The sequence below is a fragment of the Artemia franciscana genome, chromosome 4 (genome assembly GCF_032884065.1).
Source record: "Artemia franciscana chromosome 4, ASM3288406v1, whole genome shotgun sequence".
Lineage (NCBI taxonomy): Eukaryota > Metazoa > Arthropoda > Branchiopoda > Anostraca > Artemiidae > Artemia > Artemia franciscana.
In genome coordinates this window covers 31,542,987-31,557,948 of record NC_088866.1, presented here as the reverse complement: position 1 = coordinate 31,557,948, position 14,962 = coordinate 31,542,987, and the positions used below count along the sequence as shown (strand labels likewise).

At 36.8% G+C, this 14,962-nt stretch overlaps 1 protein-coding gene across 2 annotated transcripts in view; it reads right to left on the bottom strand.

Annotated features, from left to right (window-relative positions):
* The window catches only part of LOC136026297 (nipped-B-like protein B), a 173,710-nt gene that overhangs the window by 68,662 nt on the left and 90,086 nt on the right, over positions 1 to 14,962 (bottom strand). For both annotated transcript variants that reach the window (XM_065702710.1, XM_065702711.1), the window contains exons 18-20: positions 9,896 to 10,068; positions 6,475 to 6,759; positions 3,721 to 3,955 (exon numbers count right to left, since the gene is read on the bottom strand). In XM_065702710.1, the coding sequence (XP_065558782.1) occupies positions 3,721 to 3,955; positions 6,475 to 6,759; positions 9,896 to 10,068 (693 nt within the window). The remainder of the gene's footprint in view (positions 1 to 3,720; positions 3,956 to 6,474; positions 6,760 to 9,895; positions 10,069 to 14,962) is intronic.

Genomic DNA, 14,962 nt, shown 5'->3' with positions numbered 1-14,962 from the left:
CATAAAACAAAAGAACACTAGGCCATCGACACCACTAATACCACCACACTCAACTATAAATATAAAAAAAAATCATTACTTTATACTTTCCCTTCCATCTGGAAACTACATATCATCATAACCCCCACAATAAATAAAATAAATGAATGAATCAAAACTCATATTCTACAAAAAGCAGTTCCTTATTGGTTTTTCGAAATAGAACAGGGTCTCCAATAATCCTTATATTACTCTTCAAACTGTTCCATTTCCGTGCATCTCTATATAAAACAGAAAAACATGAATGGGAAGAAATGCCTCTGGGTACGCTTAAATCAACGCTACCCCTTGTATCGTGTGAATGAACAAAAGACCTAACGCATAATAAATCACTAAAAGAGCGTGGTTGAATATCCTGCATTAATAAAAAACTAAACAACAAAACAAAAAATTCACGGAGGCCCACAGCTGACAAAATTTTCAAGGTTGGGTAAAATTCCCGAAAAGACTGACGAGGAGGAATCCCTGCTAAAAGCCTAACTGCGTGATTTTGTAGAACTCTTATTGGTTTCAGGATAGATGGAAAAGTGGAGAGCCAAGGGTGTATAACGGAAAAAAAAGATGGCAGAGGACAGATTTAGGGGGAAAAAACGTTGGAGTTTCTTCATTATACCTATATTTCTTGCCAGAACTTTACTAATTAAAGTTACATGCTGCTTAAAAGATGAAGTTTTGTCAGTTACAATCCCAAGGTATTTAAAAGAAACAGTCCGTTTTATAGCTCCATTGACGTATTTAATTCCTTCATCCAAGGGTAAAAGTCCGGCGAAAATGTTAAATTGACAACTTGTCCAGATGCTGGAGCTACAGCCCAACGAACAACGACCCTCCGACTTGCACTATAATTACAGAAGATGGATTCCCTGACTAGACTACAAACAATCAGTCAACTTCAGTCAGAAGATGGGGCTCAGGAGGTAAGGCTATTAAGTAACAATAAAATCCAAGTCAAATTCAGCGACGTTGAAAAAGGTAAAGCTTTTTGTGTGGAGGCTCCTAGTGTCCTTTCGGCAAATTTACCAAGTGGCAGCAGCATCAAATGCAAACTCAGGGAAGAAAGATCTTATGGCATAATAAGAGGACTTCCTATAAGTGGACCCTAGCGAACTGGCCAAACATAATCCAGACCTCGTCGAGAAACCTTTCCGTTTTGGAGGAAGTAAAACAATAAGACTGGCTTTCAAAAATAGACTGTCCGTGAAGTTGGCAATGTCTAACGAAATCAAGCATGGATGCGACTTTTCCGAGTAGGCAAGTGCATAGAGGCCCCTCAAAGGTGTTTCAGATGCCAGAGCTTTTATCATCTCATTGAAAACTGCCAAAGAAGTCCTAGATACGCCAGATGTTCCGGAAAACGCTTTAGTAACAAAGATACACCGTGTAACGAAGACCTCAAATGCACTTCTTGCGACAGATCTCATATCTGCTGCTTCAGCCTAAGATGCCCTAAATTGAAAGAGATTCTGAGAAACAAAAATAATCAACGAATAGATCCCTTAAAATTTTTAGTCTGAATATCAATGGTTTCCACAACAAAAGAAAAAGACATAGATGATCTCCTTCAAATTTATGACTTGCTATTTATCCAGGAGCATATGCTTTCTGGGATGAATATAAACTTCTAAACAGATCCCGGTCGCAAGATGTCTTTGCACAGCAGGCAAGATCTACAGCAAGGCGTCCGTCCGGAGGCCTGGCAATACACGCTAGGAAGGAACTTCTGGCTAAGCCGACTATTATAAACAGTAGTCTGATGTGCGTCTCTGTTGAGGGAATTGAGTTTATCAATATATACATGCATATTAACTACAACAATACTGTCTCTGTGACAAAGTTCTAAAGATCATCAGATGCTCCAAGACAACATTTGGAGTCTCTTGAGCATCGTGGGTGTAAGTGGCTAATTGCCATCTCATGTTTTTATGAATTGCCTCCTCGTCACTTTTAAGATTTAGCCGAAGTCCCTGGATTTTACGTACACCCATACTAGTGGTTATACCTTCATTATTGACCCCGTACTTTCATGCACATCCATTTCTAGTTTTCTAGTTATAGTTTGCACTGATAATCCGATTAGTGACCATTCTGGACTTTCGTTTCAGACGCAGTCATCACAGAGCACTATTTACGCTTGTCCCAGAAAGTGATCCTAGAAGCATAATTGGGAGAAATGCAATCTTCCCCTTTATGTCGCCACTGTTGCGTCGGTACTAAGCTTCATCTAAGTTCCGTTTCATCTACTCTGCTTTGGCCCTTCCAATGTCTCAGCCATGGTTGATTTTAACACTTATTACCAACAAGTCATCCATGCTCTGAAAGTTGCCGAAGCGAAAGCGGTTCCTACAACACAAGCCAAAATTGAGACAGAAAAACCGATATGGTCCGAATCCACTGAAATCCAGTCAGCAAAACAACATGCAAAAACGTGGCTAAACATTTGGACTGCTTGTGGTAGACCGCTACGCGGAACTGTATTCGAGCTGAGACGAAGCATAAAAAGGTACCGAATTATCGGCCAACAGTTCACTGAAAATAAGAAATTGTGCTTAAATCTAATCAGACCAGACGATCGTCCATCTAGCACTTCCCTGACCCTACATGATTGGCACTTTTACTATCAGTATGAAACGGAAGTTTCCATCTGGCTTGCACGTTTCTCAGGGCAGCATTGCGTTGTTCACATTTCCCTTGAGAAGATTAAGTTAGCTGTCAGAAAAGTACTTTCCAAAACAAAGAATTGGATAGACAGGGATGGTGTTTCAATAAAACACCTAAAGCACTTACCTGAATGCTTCTATTCCCATGTTCAGCTTATCTTCTAGATGTGCGTCACCAGGAGTTTTGTTCCCAACTCTTTCGATCTACCCTTAACCCAAATTAGAGACAAAAAAAAAACAAAAAAAAAAAAAACACTTGGACAAAGGTGATTGAATATCAACCACGTCACTACTATTCTTAAACGTTCCAACCTGGTTTAATTTTTCCATTGTGTTCAATCTTGGATTTGTACCAAATTCGTCTGTAGCAATTGCCTAATTAATAAACCGCCTTGAAGCTTAACCGAACTTTGCAGGTTTAAAAGACAGGTCAACTGAACTATGAGTGATCATAGCAAGATATTCAGCTAAAAATACTGTTATTTTAGACTATTTTGGATTTTCAGTAAAGTAAGTTTATTTTTCCTTTATATGGTTTTGGGACAAAAACTGAATTGACAAGGCCAAAAATTAAAAAAATGTTAATTTAACTAAGTGAAGAAAAATTACATCAAAAGGTTTTTCTTAAGTAAATCAGGCAATGGGTGGATTGCATTTCCGGGGGGAGGGGGTCACCGCAGGAGAGAAATGCGCCAGACACGCCTTTGTGTGTAAAATTCACTTCACTAAGTGAAGTTCACTAACGAAGCTCGGTCCCCTGTTATTATAGATAGAGATCAAACGGGCTATAAGACAACACATAAACCAAAAAAAAAGAATTTTCACTCATACAAAAACAAAAAAAAATGATTTTTTTATTCTTTATGTTGCAATGAGCATGGTTCAGTCTCAACCGAGATATTCGAATTTTTCTCTTTTTGAGTAACTGTAATCTACTTCATGTTTGCTTTGTTTCCTACGTATTCTTATTTTGTAATTTATTTATTACAAAATATAAATGAATCAATGCATAAAAAGTACTCACCATAGCACCTTCGGAACAAGTCCTGGATAAGCTTGTAATTTTTCGTCAGTCGATTTGTGACCGAGTCGAGGCACTTCATGCAGGGAGTCGCCATGTCTGGCCCATGGAGACAAATGATTTTAATACAATCGGACTCCAACTGAGACAAAAAACTTTCACTTGGATGCTCCATCAGTGGAATTATTAGTGCAAGAGTTTTGGCAACAGCGCCAACCACAAGTTGATCGCCTTGTGTCTGAAGAAAATAACGTATCACAAATTTGAAAAAGAAAAAAACAGGATCTTACAACAATGAATCTGAACAGGCACAAACTTCGTGGAAAATAAGGCTTGTCACCACTACTTATAGAAACACATCTCTATGACTACTGCCCTAGGGGTATACCTCGTGGCTTCTGTAGGAAGTTTTATATTTTCATAAAACAAACTGCCCCGCCACCGGAACAAATCCCTGCATACATGCTAGTAATTGAAGTTAAAACCACTTTTCCTCGAACTGAATCAACTATCTCCCAAACAAGAATAATTATCATTTTTTCATCATCTCTGAGGCAGTGAAAAATATTAGGAAATATATAGGGTAGGTGGTGGTGGTGAGAAGGGGGGTGGTAAATGTTTTTTCGAAATTTAGAGGGAGACGATTTTTGCTTAATTCGATGAAAATACCAAAAAAGAAATCTTTCTATGACTAGGGTAGGGGGATCCCCCATTGGCGCCAATGTTCTGAGGTGAAAAAACTGGTAAAGCAAAAGTTGAGGGGCTTTTTTCGTATTTTTCCTTGACTATAACATCAGTCAACTATTAAGTGCTCTAACGGGGGAAACTATGTAGGTACTTTTGTTCTTTTTTTTTCTGCAAAATATAACTACATTTGATATTTCTGTCTCAACATAAAATAGAATAAAAATCTATGGATACTAAAGGGAGTAAGTGCTAAATACTTACACAAGAAAAAATACTAGGCAACACTAAAAGCACAAATATAAAAAACAGTTAATAAAAAGATTACAAGCACAAGTATAAGATATACGAAGAGAAAGTCAACAAGAATGGAAGAAACAAAACATAGGAGGGCTTAAAAAAATATAAAAATAGAACTCTGCAATATAACAATGCTAAAAATCGTGACAAGTCGGAACCAAATAAAACAAGTGACTTTTTTCCCTTTAGGATGTTCATTTTCAAATTTGAACCAGGCCTAAGTGAACACTACAATAAAACAATAGATTGTCTAGCCTTTAATTTGGGCATTTTTTTATTTGTTTTTTTTTTTTATTATTGTAATTGTACATAATTTAAATTGTAATAATTGAATATTTTTTTTATAAGTAATAATTGAAAAATAAAAAAAAACAAGACACTTTTCTAAATTGTTATTAACATTAGGCAAATTGTTAGTCATAATTTCATATAATTTCAGCTCTTTTCAGCAAATTAGCGAAACAAAAACGCCTTGAAGATGTATTTTTGAATTCTGACGAAAACTTCATCACGCAGACATAAATAGATACTTAATACCACAAGTAAGTACCGACTCGGTCTTCGACTAGGATCCAGACCATACTAGATCCACACAGACAAGACTACGACCGTAATGAGAGAAAAGTTGAGATGGGTAAGAAACATTGGGCGGATAAGGATCAAAGACTTCCAAAGATCATCCTTTTCGACCAACCATCTAGGGTCAAACAAAAATCAGGTCATTCATGTATTTGGTGGGGAGATGTTGCAAAAAAGAAGTTAAGAGGAGTTGGAACTATTTGCGAGGGTGTAAAGCGATCGTAGCTGTGTTGGCCTCAAGCGACTTGGTGCTGCAGTGACTTGTTAGTCGTAGTAGTAGTAGACCAAGACCTCGGTGTCTTTACAACAAAATTAAATTAAAAAGCAGATTTGAATCGTAGGCAACGAAAGTGTATGGTAGGAAACAGACAATTTTCATCTGATTCTATTTGGAATAACGTGTACAAAAAGTTTACTAGCGGTTTTTACATATGTAGGCCTATGGACAATGCCTTCTTATCATCATATGCAATCTCACAGGTCCCCGAACTCTTAATTTTTTTTATTTTATTTTTTTAATATTATTAAATAAAAACGCGACATCATCTTAACAGTTACACTTTGATGATTTTGCGCAAAACTTCGAAGAACATGTAAAAATATTACATAGAATAAATTTTCTTATGGTTACAGGTCAAATATCATAAAAAAAACTTTGTGTAGAATAAAAAGTGAATATCTTTTTCACATTTATGATTTGAAGATTCTGCATATAACTTCCCAGACGATGTTTGAATAGATTTTTTACGATTAGGCAGATATATAAAAATATATAATATATATATATATAAACAAAGAACAAAACTAAACTAAACATCGTTTTCCATTTTCACTTCGAATATTTTACGCAAAACTCTGAGTAGATTTTTCTATTATTACAGGTTGAATATTTAAAAAAAGAAAAAAGCTAAGTACAAAATAAAACTGAAAATAGTTTTTACATTTTCGCTTCGAAGATCTGGCACAACACTTCCCAGACAACGATGGATACGTATTTGACTATAACCAATTTGACAAGGATCGTTTTGAGGAAAATGAGATCATTTTTTTTATCTTAATATTAACCAACCAACTGTATTCTTTACAAGGAGCATACTACATTCATAATTTATTTATATTATCATGCAGACCAACACTACCCTCCTTCTCGATTCAAATCCAAAATTTCAAAAAAAGACTGATTTTAAAAGTTACCTGGCATCTTATACTCAGGTACGGTTGGAGTGTAATCCCATGTTTCACAACCAAAGAAGGACGGATCTTAGCAAACATATAAAGTGTCCTCAGACAGGCCACTAATCGAACACTAGAACCTCTGGACTGGCTCTCGTCAGCATTTTGATTATCTCTACAACCTTCCAATCGCAGGACGTGGTCCACAAGACAGTCAACTATTTGGGTACTGGCAGTTAACAAGGATTTGGATGGCTCTGTTGCAACTTTGGTTGAGTCTTCTTTGTCCTCCTTTGGCTTGAAGAGCTGAAAGGGGGAACCAAGTATTATTAGCAACACTAGGGGACAGAGCAATAGTAGCAGTAATGGTAGTAGTAGTAGTAGTAGTACGAGTAATATTAATAGTGGCACCAGAAGACAGAGCTTCACTCGGTAAATAGAAAAATTTTTCTTTTTTTAATCATTTTCGCAAAGTAACTTTTATTTTATTCTATTCAGAAAACCTTTTTGCACATTTATACGAACAAATTATTCTATACTACCGACAATAAAATTGAATTGTAATGCACGTTTGAAGTATTTAGCACCAACTTCTGTTTTATTAAAGCACATATATCTAGCACTCATCTTCATGGTGATGCCAGGGTGCCAGTTCGCGTGACATATCCCACCAAATATCAGATAAATTATATTCATTCAAAAAAGAGTCATGCGAATAAGTTTTGAAGAAGCTAAGGCTCCATAATCTTTTCTTCTAAAAAAAAGCCAGATTGGAGACACTTGAACACAAGAATTTCGCTGTGTCTCGGTTTTGCATGCACTAGGGTTTCCTTAATAGGCCCTCTTCAACCAGAGTCCAGGCACCTTAGACTGTTTCTGAACCCATTCCTTTTTTTTTTCTCATTCACATCTTTATCTCCGGATATAAAAAAACATGTAACCCCTTCATTAAGGGAAAGAATCTTCAAAATATCTCTGTAGTTTACTTTATTTTTATTATTTCGTCTTGGTGTTGCCGAAATTCTGTATTTTGTTCGCTTTTTTCGTATAAAAAAAAAAAAATTCACGGAAACAGTAATAACATTCAAAATATATAAAATTGCATTCAGAAAAAAAAAACTTTCAAAAGCTTTCGATAAACCCTTCAAAAATTTGAGCCCTGAGTCTACAAAGAAATATCGTTACCATGTTACCAGGTGCCTTGCCTGAACGTCTGTTCTAACTAAATGTATCATTACACAAGTATTGACAAAATATTCTATACAAGATAAAGAATATAGATAAGAAAACAAAATAGCGAAAAATGCCTCAATAATTGAGAAAAAGAAATACGTGAAAATTTGAAACGATCTTATACCTAAAGGGTCATCCTGTCTCGTCTATTTTGACTTAGATAGGAACGGAGAAATATTTAGAAAGGCTATAGTTAGAGATGGTTGGAACATTTTGAGAATGCGCTAAACCAGGACAAGAGTTGAAGGAAAAGATATAGAGAGCAATGAACCTAGGGGAAGAACCTAGAGATTTTAGGTAAACTCTTGTTAAACCCTCTACAAGAAAGGAAATAAGAGTGAGCATGGATATTATAGAGACATTAGCTTGTTTTCTATAGGAAGCAAATTACTTAGCATGATGATGTGATGCTTTTTAGACTAAGAGACGATGTAGACAAAGTTTTAAGGGAAGAACAATGTGGTTTTAGGAAGGGTAGAGGATGTGTGAACAAAATTGTAATTCTTAGATGAATAATTGAGATGTGTCTGAGTCATCAAACACCATTAGTCCTCAGTTTTATAGATTATAAACAAACGTTTGATTCAGCAAAGGTCTTTTCCATGTAAAATATGTCCGACGAATACATTGAAGTGATTAGTGCTTTGTACGAGAATATCACTGCTGGGATTGAGGTAGCAAATGAAGTTAGTGCATGGTTTTTTATTAAATCAGGAGTTAAGCAGGGTTGTGTTCTACCCCCAATTTATATGGATCATTTTGATGGACTTTGTCTTAAGAAGCACAGGAAAAGCAAGGAGAAAAATGAAATCAAATGGAAAAAAAAACTTTCCTGGACCTATATTATGCGGAAGATTTAAGAATCCTAAATGGAAGTGTGAGCAAAATGAAATAACTTTTAGAGGTTTATCGATTTCATGGTTCAACAATAGTTTTGGAAACTAATGTTAAGAAGAACAAATCGCTAAGACTAGGAATAAGTGAAGATGAAATGGTGAGGTGGGGTAACGAGAAGATTGACCAAGTGGAGAAATTCACTTACCTGGTAGTATTATTAGTAAAGACAGTGGGTGTAGTGAAGACGTTAAAAGTATAATACTCAAGGTCCGGGTTTTTTTTCCCCATTTGAAAAAAAAAGTTTGGAAGAATAGGAAGATAGGTTTACAAACTAAGGTTATTAGATTGAAAGCTACAGTAATGACAGTGGTCAAGTATGGTTCTGAAGCGTGGGCGTTTCGCAAAACGGAGGAGGATCTTCTAGATATTTTCCAGAGAAATTGCCTATGGATTACTTTGAGTACCCGATTGATTAACCGCATCTCGAACTATATGCTATGCAAAAAGCACGGTTAAACTCTGCTTTCCATGATTATAACGAGAGAAAGGTTGAGATAGCTAGGGCATGTTTTGCAGATGGGGATCACAGATTGCAAAAGATTTTCCTTTTCGGCCAACCGTCTAAAGCTAAACGGATAGCAGGTCGTCCGCGGTTGGGATGGAAATGGGAACTTCCCAGGAGGGTATAAAGAGGAAATCTATGAATGGATCGCGATGGAGGAGGAGCGTGCATGTTGGATCTGTGTCGGCCTCGCGCAAGTGGTGCTGCAGTAATTGTTAGTATTAGTAATAATAAAACTTACATCATTAGAAAGGATGGGTTTTTTTCGTTTAAACGAAGCAGAATGTTCCTTTAAACTTCAGGACAGGGCAGTCCCGTCCCTAAAGGTATGCTAGCATAACTGGATGGGAAAAAATCGTCTCAGAGGAAGTGTCATTTCAATAATTTGACAGCTTTGGGAGTTCGCTGTTCTGCTACCCACTATGATTGAAAATTTTGCGACACAGGGTACATATTTTTTATGCTGTATACACATTGAATAGACATCACCAAAGAATTAGCGAGAGATGACATATTTTCTTTATTTTAAACTAGCCCCTCGTTAGCTTTTCCAACTGTTGGTACATTTAAGCCCCTATCAATTTTTACCAAAATTACTTTGGGTGTTTCTTGTGGTACTGGGAAAATTTACTAATGGATCCTTTATCTTGAGGCGTCCAACCAACACTGAAAAAAATAATTTTTTAATGTATTACCCCTTGATAAATACTTATGAAAAATTAACTATTGCTAAAATTAAATCAATTAAATAATCAGTATTAAAAAATTTCAAAAAAAATGCAACAAATTTACATATAAAAAACAACTTACAGAATCTAAAAGGCTTTCGAAAAATTCTGTACCAACATCCTGAGAAGCGGCAACGACATCTGTGATGTTTGAAACTTTTCTTTGGAGGCTTTCTATATCTAAACTGGGTTTCTCTTTAACAGGAGTGAACCACAGATTGTGGAATGTTTCCATAACTAGCTTCTTCACAGCAACTGCAAATAAAACGAAAACTATAATTCAATGCATAACAAGCTGAAACTATGTAAAATACCTCCTCCCCCTCCTCCCAAGTATAATGATAAAGGATTTTTATTAAGGAGGAGGGGGTACATTTTTTTAACGCGCAACAAAATTTTATGTATACCTATACGCATTATTGTTAAATTTTTATAAGTCGAACAAAAATGTCGGAGGGGAGGTGGTCAAACCCGGTATCCCCCTCCTCTCCCCCCGGGATATAGCCAGGGTACCAGCTACAGGCTGACAAAATCATGATTTTGGCTTTAAACAAACATATATTGAGTTCTAGTTTTCAAAAATTCAGGCAGTGCACAGAACGGAGATTTCAAAATTTGACACTGCCTTAGAAATAATGTTTTCATCTAATTATGAAGGGTCCTAATTATTTTAATTAATAATATCGTTAATGAACCGACTATGAGCATCCCCCAAAAAACAAGCAACACTTCAAAACTGTCCGTCATGATTCAAACCGAAAATCTCGATCATCCCTTATTTATATGCTATCTACCTTAGTTCTACCCTAGGATGGATGGATGATAGACAATATGTAACAACAAGCGAAAATGACATCATTTTTTATACAATCCCGAAAAAGGCTTATTCGAGCTTTGCCTTCTACCTGTCTTGGCTTTGTCTCCAATTGACCATTGGCTTGATGGCAACTAGATTTTAATTTAAAATTTTAACTGAAAATCGATTTTATTTTACAGTTTAATTACCGCTAAAAAAAAAACACTTTGTTTGGTTTTAAGTAACCTGTCAGATAGGAGTCCAGGCGAAGGGTAGCATGCCTATCCAGGGCGTCAAAATAGGGGGAAGGGAGTTGTCCTCCCTGACATAAATCTTGAGGATATTTTTTTTTTAGTTGAAAATCTTTTCGTTATTTTTATTATAAAAATCGTAACAAACCAATTCCCCCTAGATTTTGTAATAAACATTTCAAGCCCCTCCCACCTCCAGACTTTCATGGACTGACGCAGTAACATTTACAGTAACATTGATACTGAAAAGTAAAATTCACAGTAACATTGATACTGAAAAGTAAAAATTAATTAAATAATTTGCACAAAAATAAATAATAGAAAGGAAAAAACAAAACAAGAGCTAAAAGCTCATATGGCACTAGTGACGAGGTTGGAAGAGCCAAGAGCCAAGAGCTCATATGGTATAAGCTCTAGCAAAATTCTAAGAATCAATAGATTGTTTTAAAAGAAAAATCAGAGGCTTGATGCCGATCGGGATTTAAAATAAGAGCTCTGAGTCACGAGGTCTTTCTAAATATTAAAATTCATTAAGATCCGATCACCCACTCGTAAGTTAAAAATACCTCAATTTTCCTAATTTTTCCACTCCCTTCAGCCCCCCGGATGGTCGAATCGGGGAAAACGACTTTATCAAGTCAATTTGTGCAGCTCCCTGACACGCCAACCAATTTTCATCTTCCTAGCATGTCCAGAAGCACCAAACTCGCCAAAGCACTGAACCCCACCACCTAACTCCACCAAAGAAGCGGGTCCAGTCCGGTTACATCAATCACGTAGCTACGACATTTATAAGCGTTTTCCAAGATTTCCGGTTTCCCCCTCCAACTCCCCCGAATGTCAAAAGATCTGGTAGGGATTTGAAACAAGAGCTCTGAGACAGGAGTTCCTTCTAAATATCCAATTTCATTAAGATCCGGTCAGCCATTCTTAAGTTAAAAATGCCTCAATTTTTCTGATTTTTCCAAATTAACAAACCCCAGCCCCCCCCCCCCAAGAGAACGGATCCATTCCAATTATGTCAACCGCGTATCTATAACTTGTGCTTATTCTTCCCATCAGGTTTCATCCCGATCTCTCCACTCTAAGGGTTTTCCGAGATTTCTGTTTCCCCCCTCCAGCCCTCTATGTCCCCGGATCCGATTCGAATTAAAAATGGATCATCTGCGATATTTCTTCTATATATTAAATTTCATTAAGATCCGATCACCCATTCGTAAGACACCTCGATTTTCACGTTTTCCAAGAATTCCGCTTTCCCCCTCAAACTCTTTTCAATGTCACCGGATCTGGTCGAGGTTTAAAATGAGAGTTCTAAAGCAAAAGATCCTTCTATATATCAAATTTCATTGACATCTGATTACCCGTTCGTGAGTTACAAATATCTCATTTTTTCTAATTTTTCTGAATTACCCCCCTCCCAACTCCACCAAAGAGAGCGGATCCAGTCCAGTTATGTCAATCACCTATCTTGGACTTGGGCTTATTCTTTCCACCAAGTTTCATCCTGATCTCTCCGCTTTAAGCGTTTTCCAAGATTTCCGGTCCCCCCCCCCCCTAATGACACTGGATCCGGTCGAGATTTAAAATAAGAGATCTGAGTTTCGAGGTCCTTCTAAATATGAAATTTCATTAAGATACGATCACTCTTTCGTAAGTCAAAAATACCTCATTTTTTCTAATTTTTTAGAATTAACCCTCCTCCCCCCAAACTCCCCCAAGGAGATCCGATCCGTTCCTGTTATGTCAGTCCCGTATCTAGGACTTGTGCTTATTTTTCCCACCAAGTTTCATCCCGATCCCTCGACTCTAAGCGTTTTCCAAGATTTTAGGTTCCCCCCCCACAACTTCCCCTTCACCGGATCCGATCGGGATTTAAGATAAGAGCTCTGAGACATAATATCCTTCTAAACATAAATTTCACTAAAATCCGATCACTCCTTCGCAAGTTGAAAATACCTCATTTTTTTTATTTCAGAATTAACCATCCTCCCCCAACTCCCCCAAAGAGAGTGGATCCGTTCCGATTATTTCAATCACGTATCTAGGACTCATGATTATTTTTACCACCAAGTTGTATCCCTATCCCTCCACTCTAAGCGTTTTCCAAGATTTTAGGTCCCCCCAATGTCACCGGATCCAGTCGGCATTTAAAATAAGAGCTCTGAGACGCGATATCCTTCCAAACATCAAATTTGATCAAGATCCGATCACTCCTTCGAAAGTTAAAAATACCTCATTTTTTCTAATTTTTCAGAATTAACCCTCCCCCCAACTCCCCAAAATAGAGCAGATCCGTTCCGGTTATGTCAATAACGTATCTAGGACTTCTGTTTATATTTCCCACCATGTTTCATCCCGATCCCTCCACTCTAAGCATTTTCCAAGATTTCAGGTCCCCCCCTCCAACTTCCCCTTCACCGGATCCAGTCGAGATTTAAAATAAAAGATCTGAGACATGATATCCTTCCAAAGATCCAAATTTCATTAAGATCCGATCACTCCTTCGTAAGTTAAAAATACCTCATTTTTCTGATTTTTCAGAATTTACCCTCCCCCCAACTCCCCCAAAGAGAGTGGATCCGTTCCGGTTATTTCAATCACGTATCTAGGATTTGTGCTTATTTTTTCCACCAAGTTTCATCCCGATCCCACCACTCTAAGGGTTTTCCAATATTTTAGGCTGCCCCCTCAATTCCCCCAAATGTCACAGGATCAAGTCGGAATTTAATTTAAGAGTTCTGAGACAAGATATCCTTCCAAACCTCAAATTTCATTAAGATCCGATCACTCCTTCGTAAGTTAAAAATACCTCATTTTTTCTAATTTTTCAGAATTAACCCTCCCCCTAACTCCCCAAAACAGAGCAGATCCGTTCCGGTTATGTCAGTAACGTATCTAGGACTTCTGATTATTTTTTCCATCAAGTTTCATTCCGATCCCTCCACTCTAAGCGTTTTCCAGGATTTTAGGTTCCCCCCTCCAACTCCTCCCAATGTCACCGGATCTGGTCGAGATTTACAATAAGAGCTCTGAGACTACGATATCCTTCCAAACGTCAAGTTTCATTAAGATCCCATTCACCCGTTCGTAAGTTAAAAATACTTCATTTTTTCTATTTTTTTTTCGAATTAACTGGCCCCCACTCCCCCCAGATGGTCAAATCGGGAAAACGACCATTTCTAATTTAATCTGGCCCGGTCCCTGATACACCTGCCAAATTTCATCGTCCTAGCTTACCTGGAAGTGCCTAAAGTAGCAAAACCGGGACCGACAGACCGACAGAATTTGCGATCGCTATATGTCACTTGGTTAATACCAAGTGCCATAAAAACCTAAAATGAAAGACACGGAGAACAGAGAAAACATATGATTAAAATCAAATTAAAAAGTGACCGAACATAAAAACGAAGAATCAAAATAGCCGAGGTCTGAAGATGAAAATACAAAGGAAAAGAAAAGAAGCCTAAAGCACAAAAAAAAAGAAAATAAAACATTAAGAGACAGAAATCAAAGATTTAATTGCAAATTTCTATCGAATGTGTTTTTAGTTAGGCGTAATTCTTGTAAATTAACAACAGAGGTGTTAATGTTTTATCAATAGGAACTATTAAGATTAATAAAATAGAAGAAAAATGGCGGGGGCAGTCATCAAAAAATCAGTAGCATATTTTGAATTTTACATTTCCAAATTTATTATCACATTTATGATCAATAGTGTAAGAAATCCTGAAAAACTAACTTCAATGATGACAAAACAATTTTTGTGAAAAATCTACTCAGTACATTTTTATATTGTACTGTTATATTAAAATTGTAGTCAAACAGTTCGTGGTAACGAACTGTAGTAAGGAGCGACCCGGCTCAATAGTAAACGAAACTCTAAAAAACGGAATTTCGATGCTAAAAGATATATCAAAAGAATCGTATTTTTAATGCTGATTTTAAATATATAAGTTTCATCAAATTTAGTCTTTGTCATCAAAAGTTACGAGCCTGAGAAAATTTGCCTTATTTTGGAAAATAGGGGGAACACCCCTAAAAGTCATAGGATCACACCATCCTATGAAATCACACCATTGCATTCAGCGCATCAGAGAAC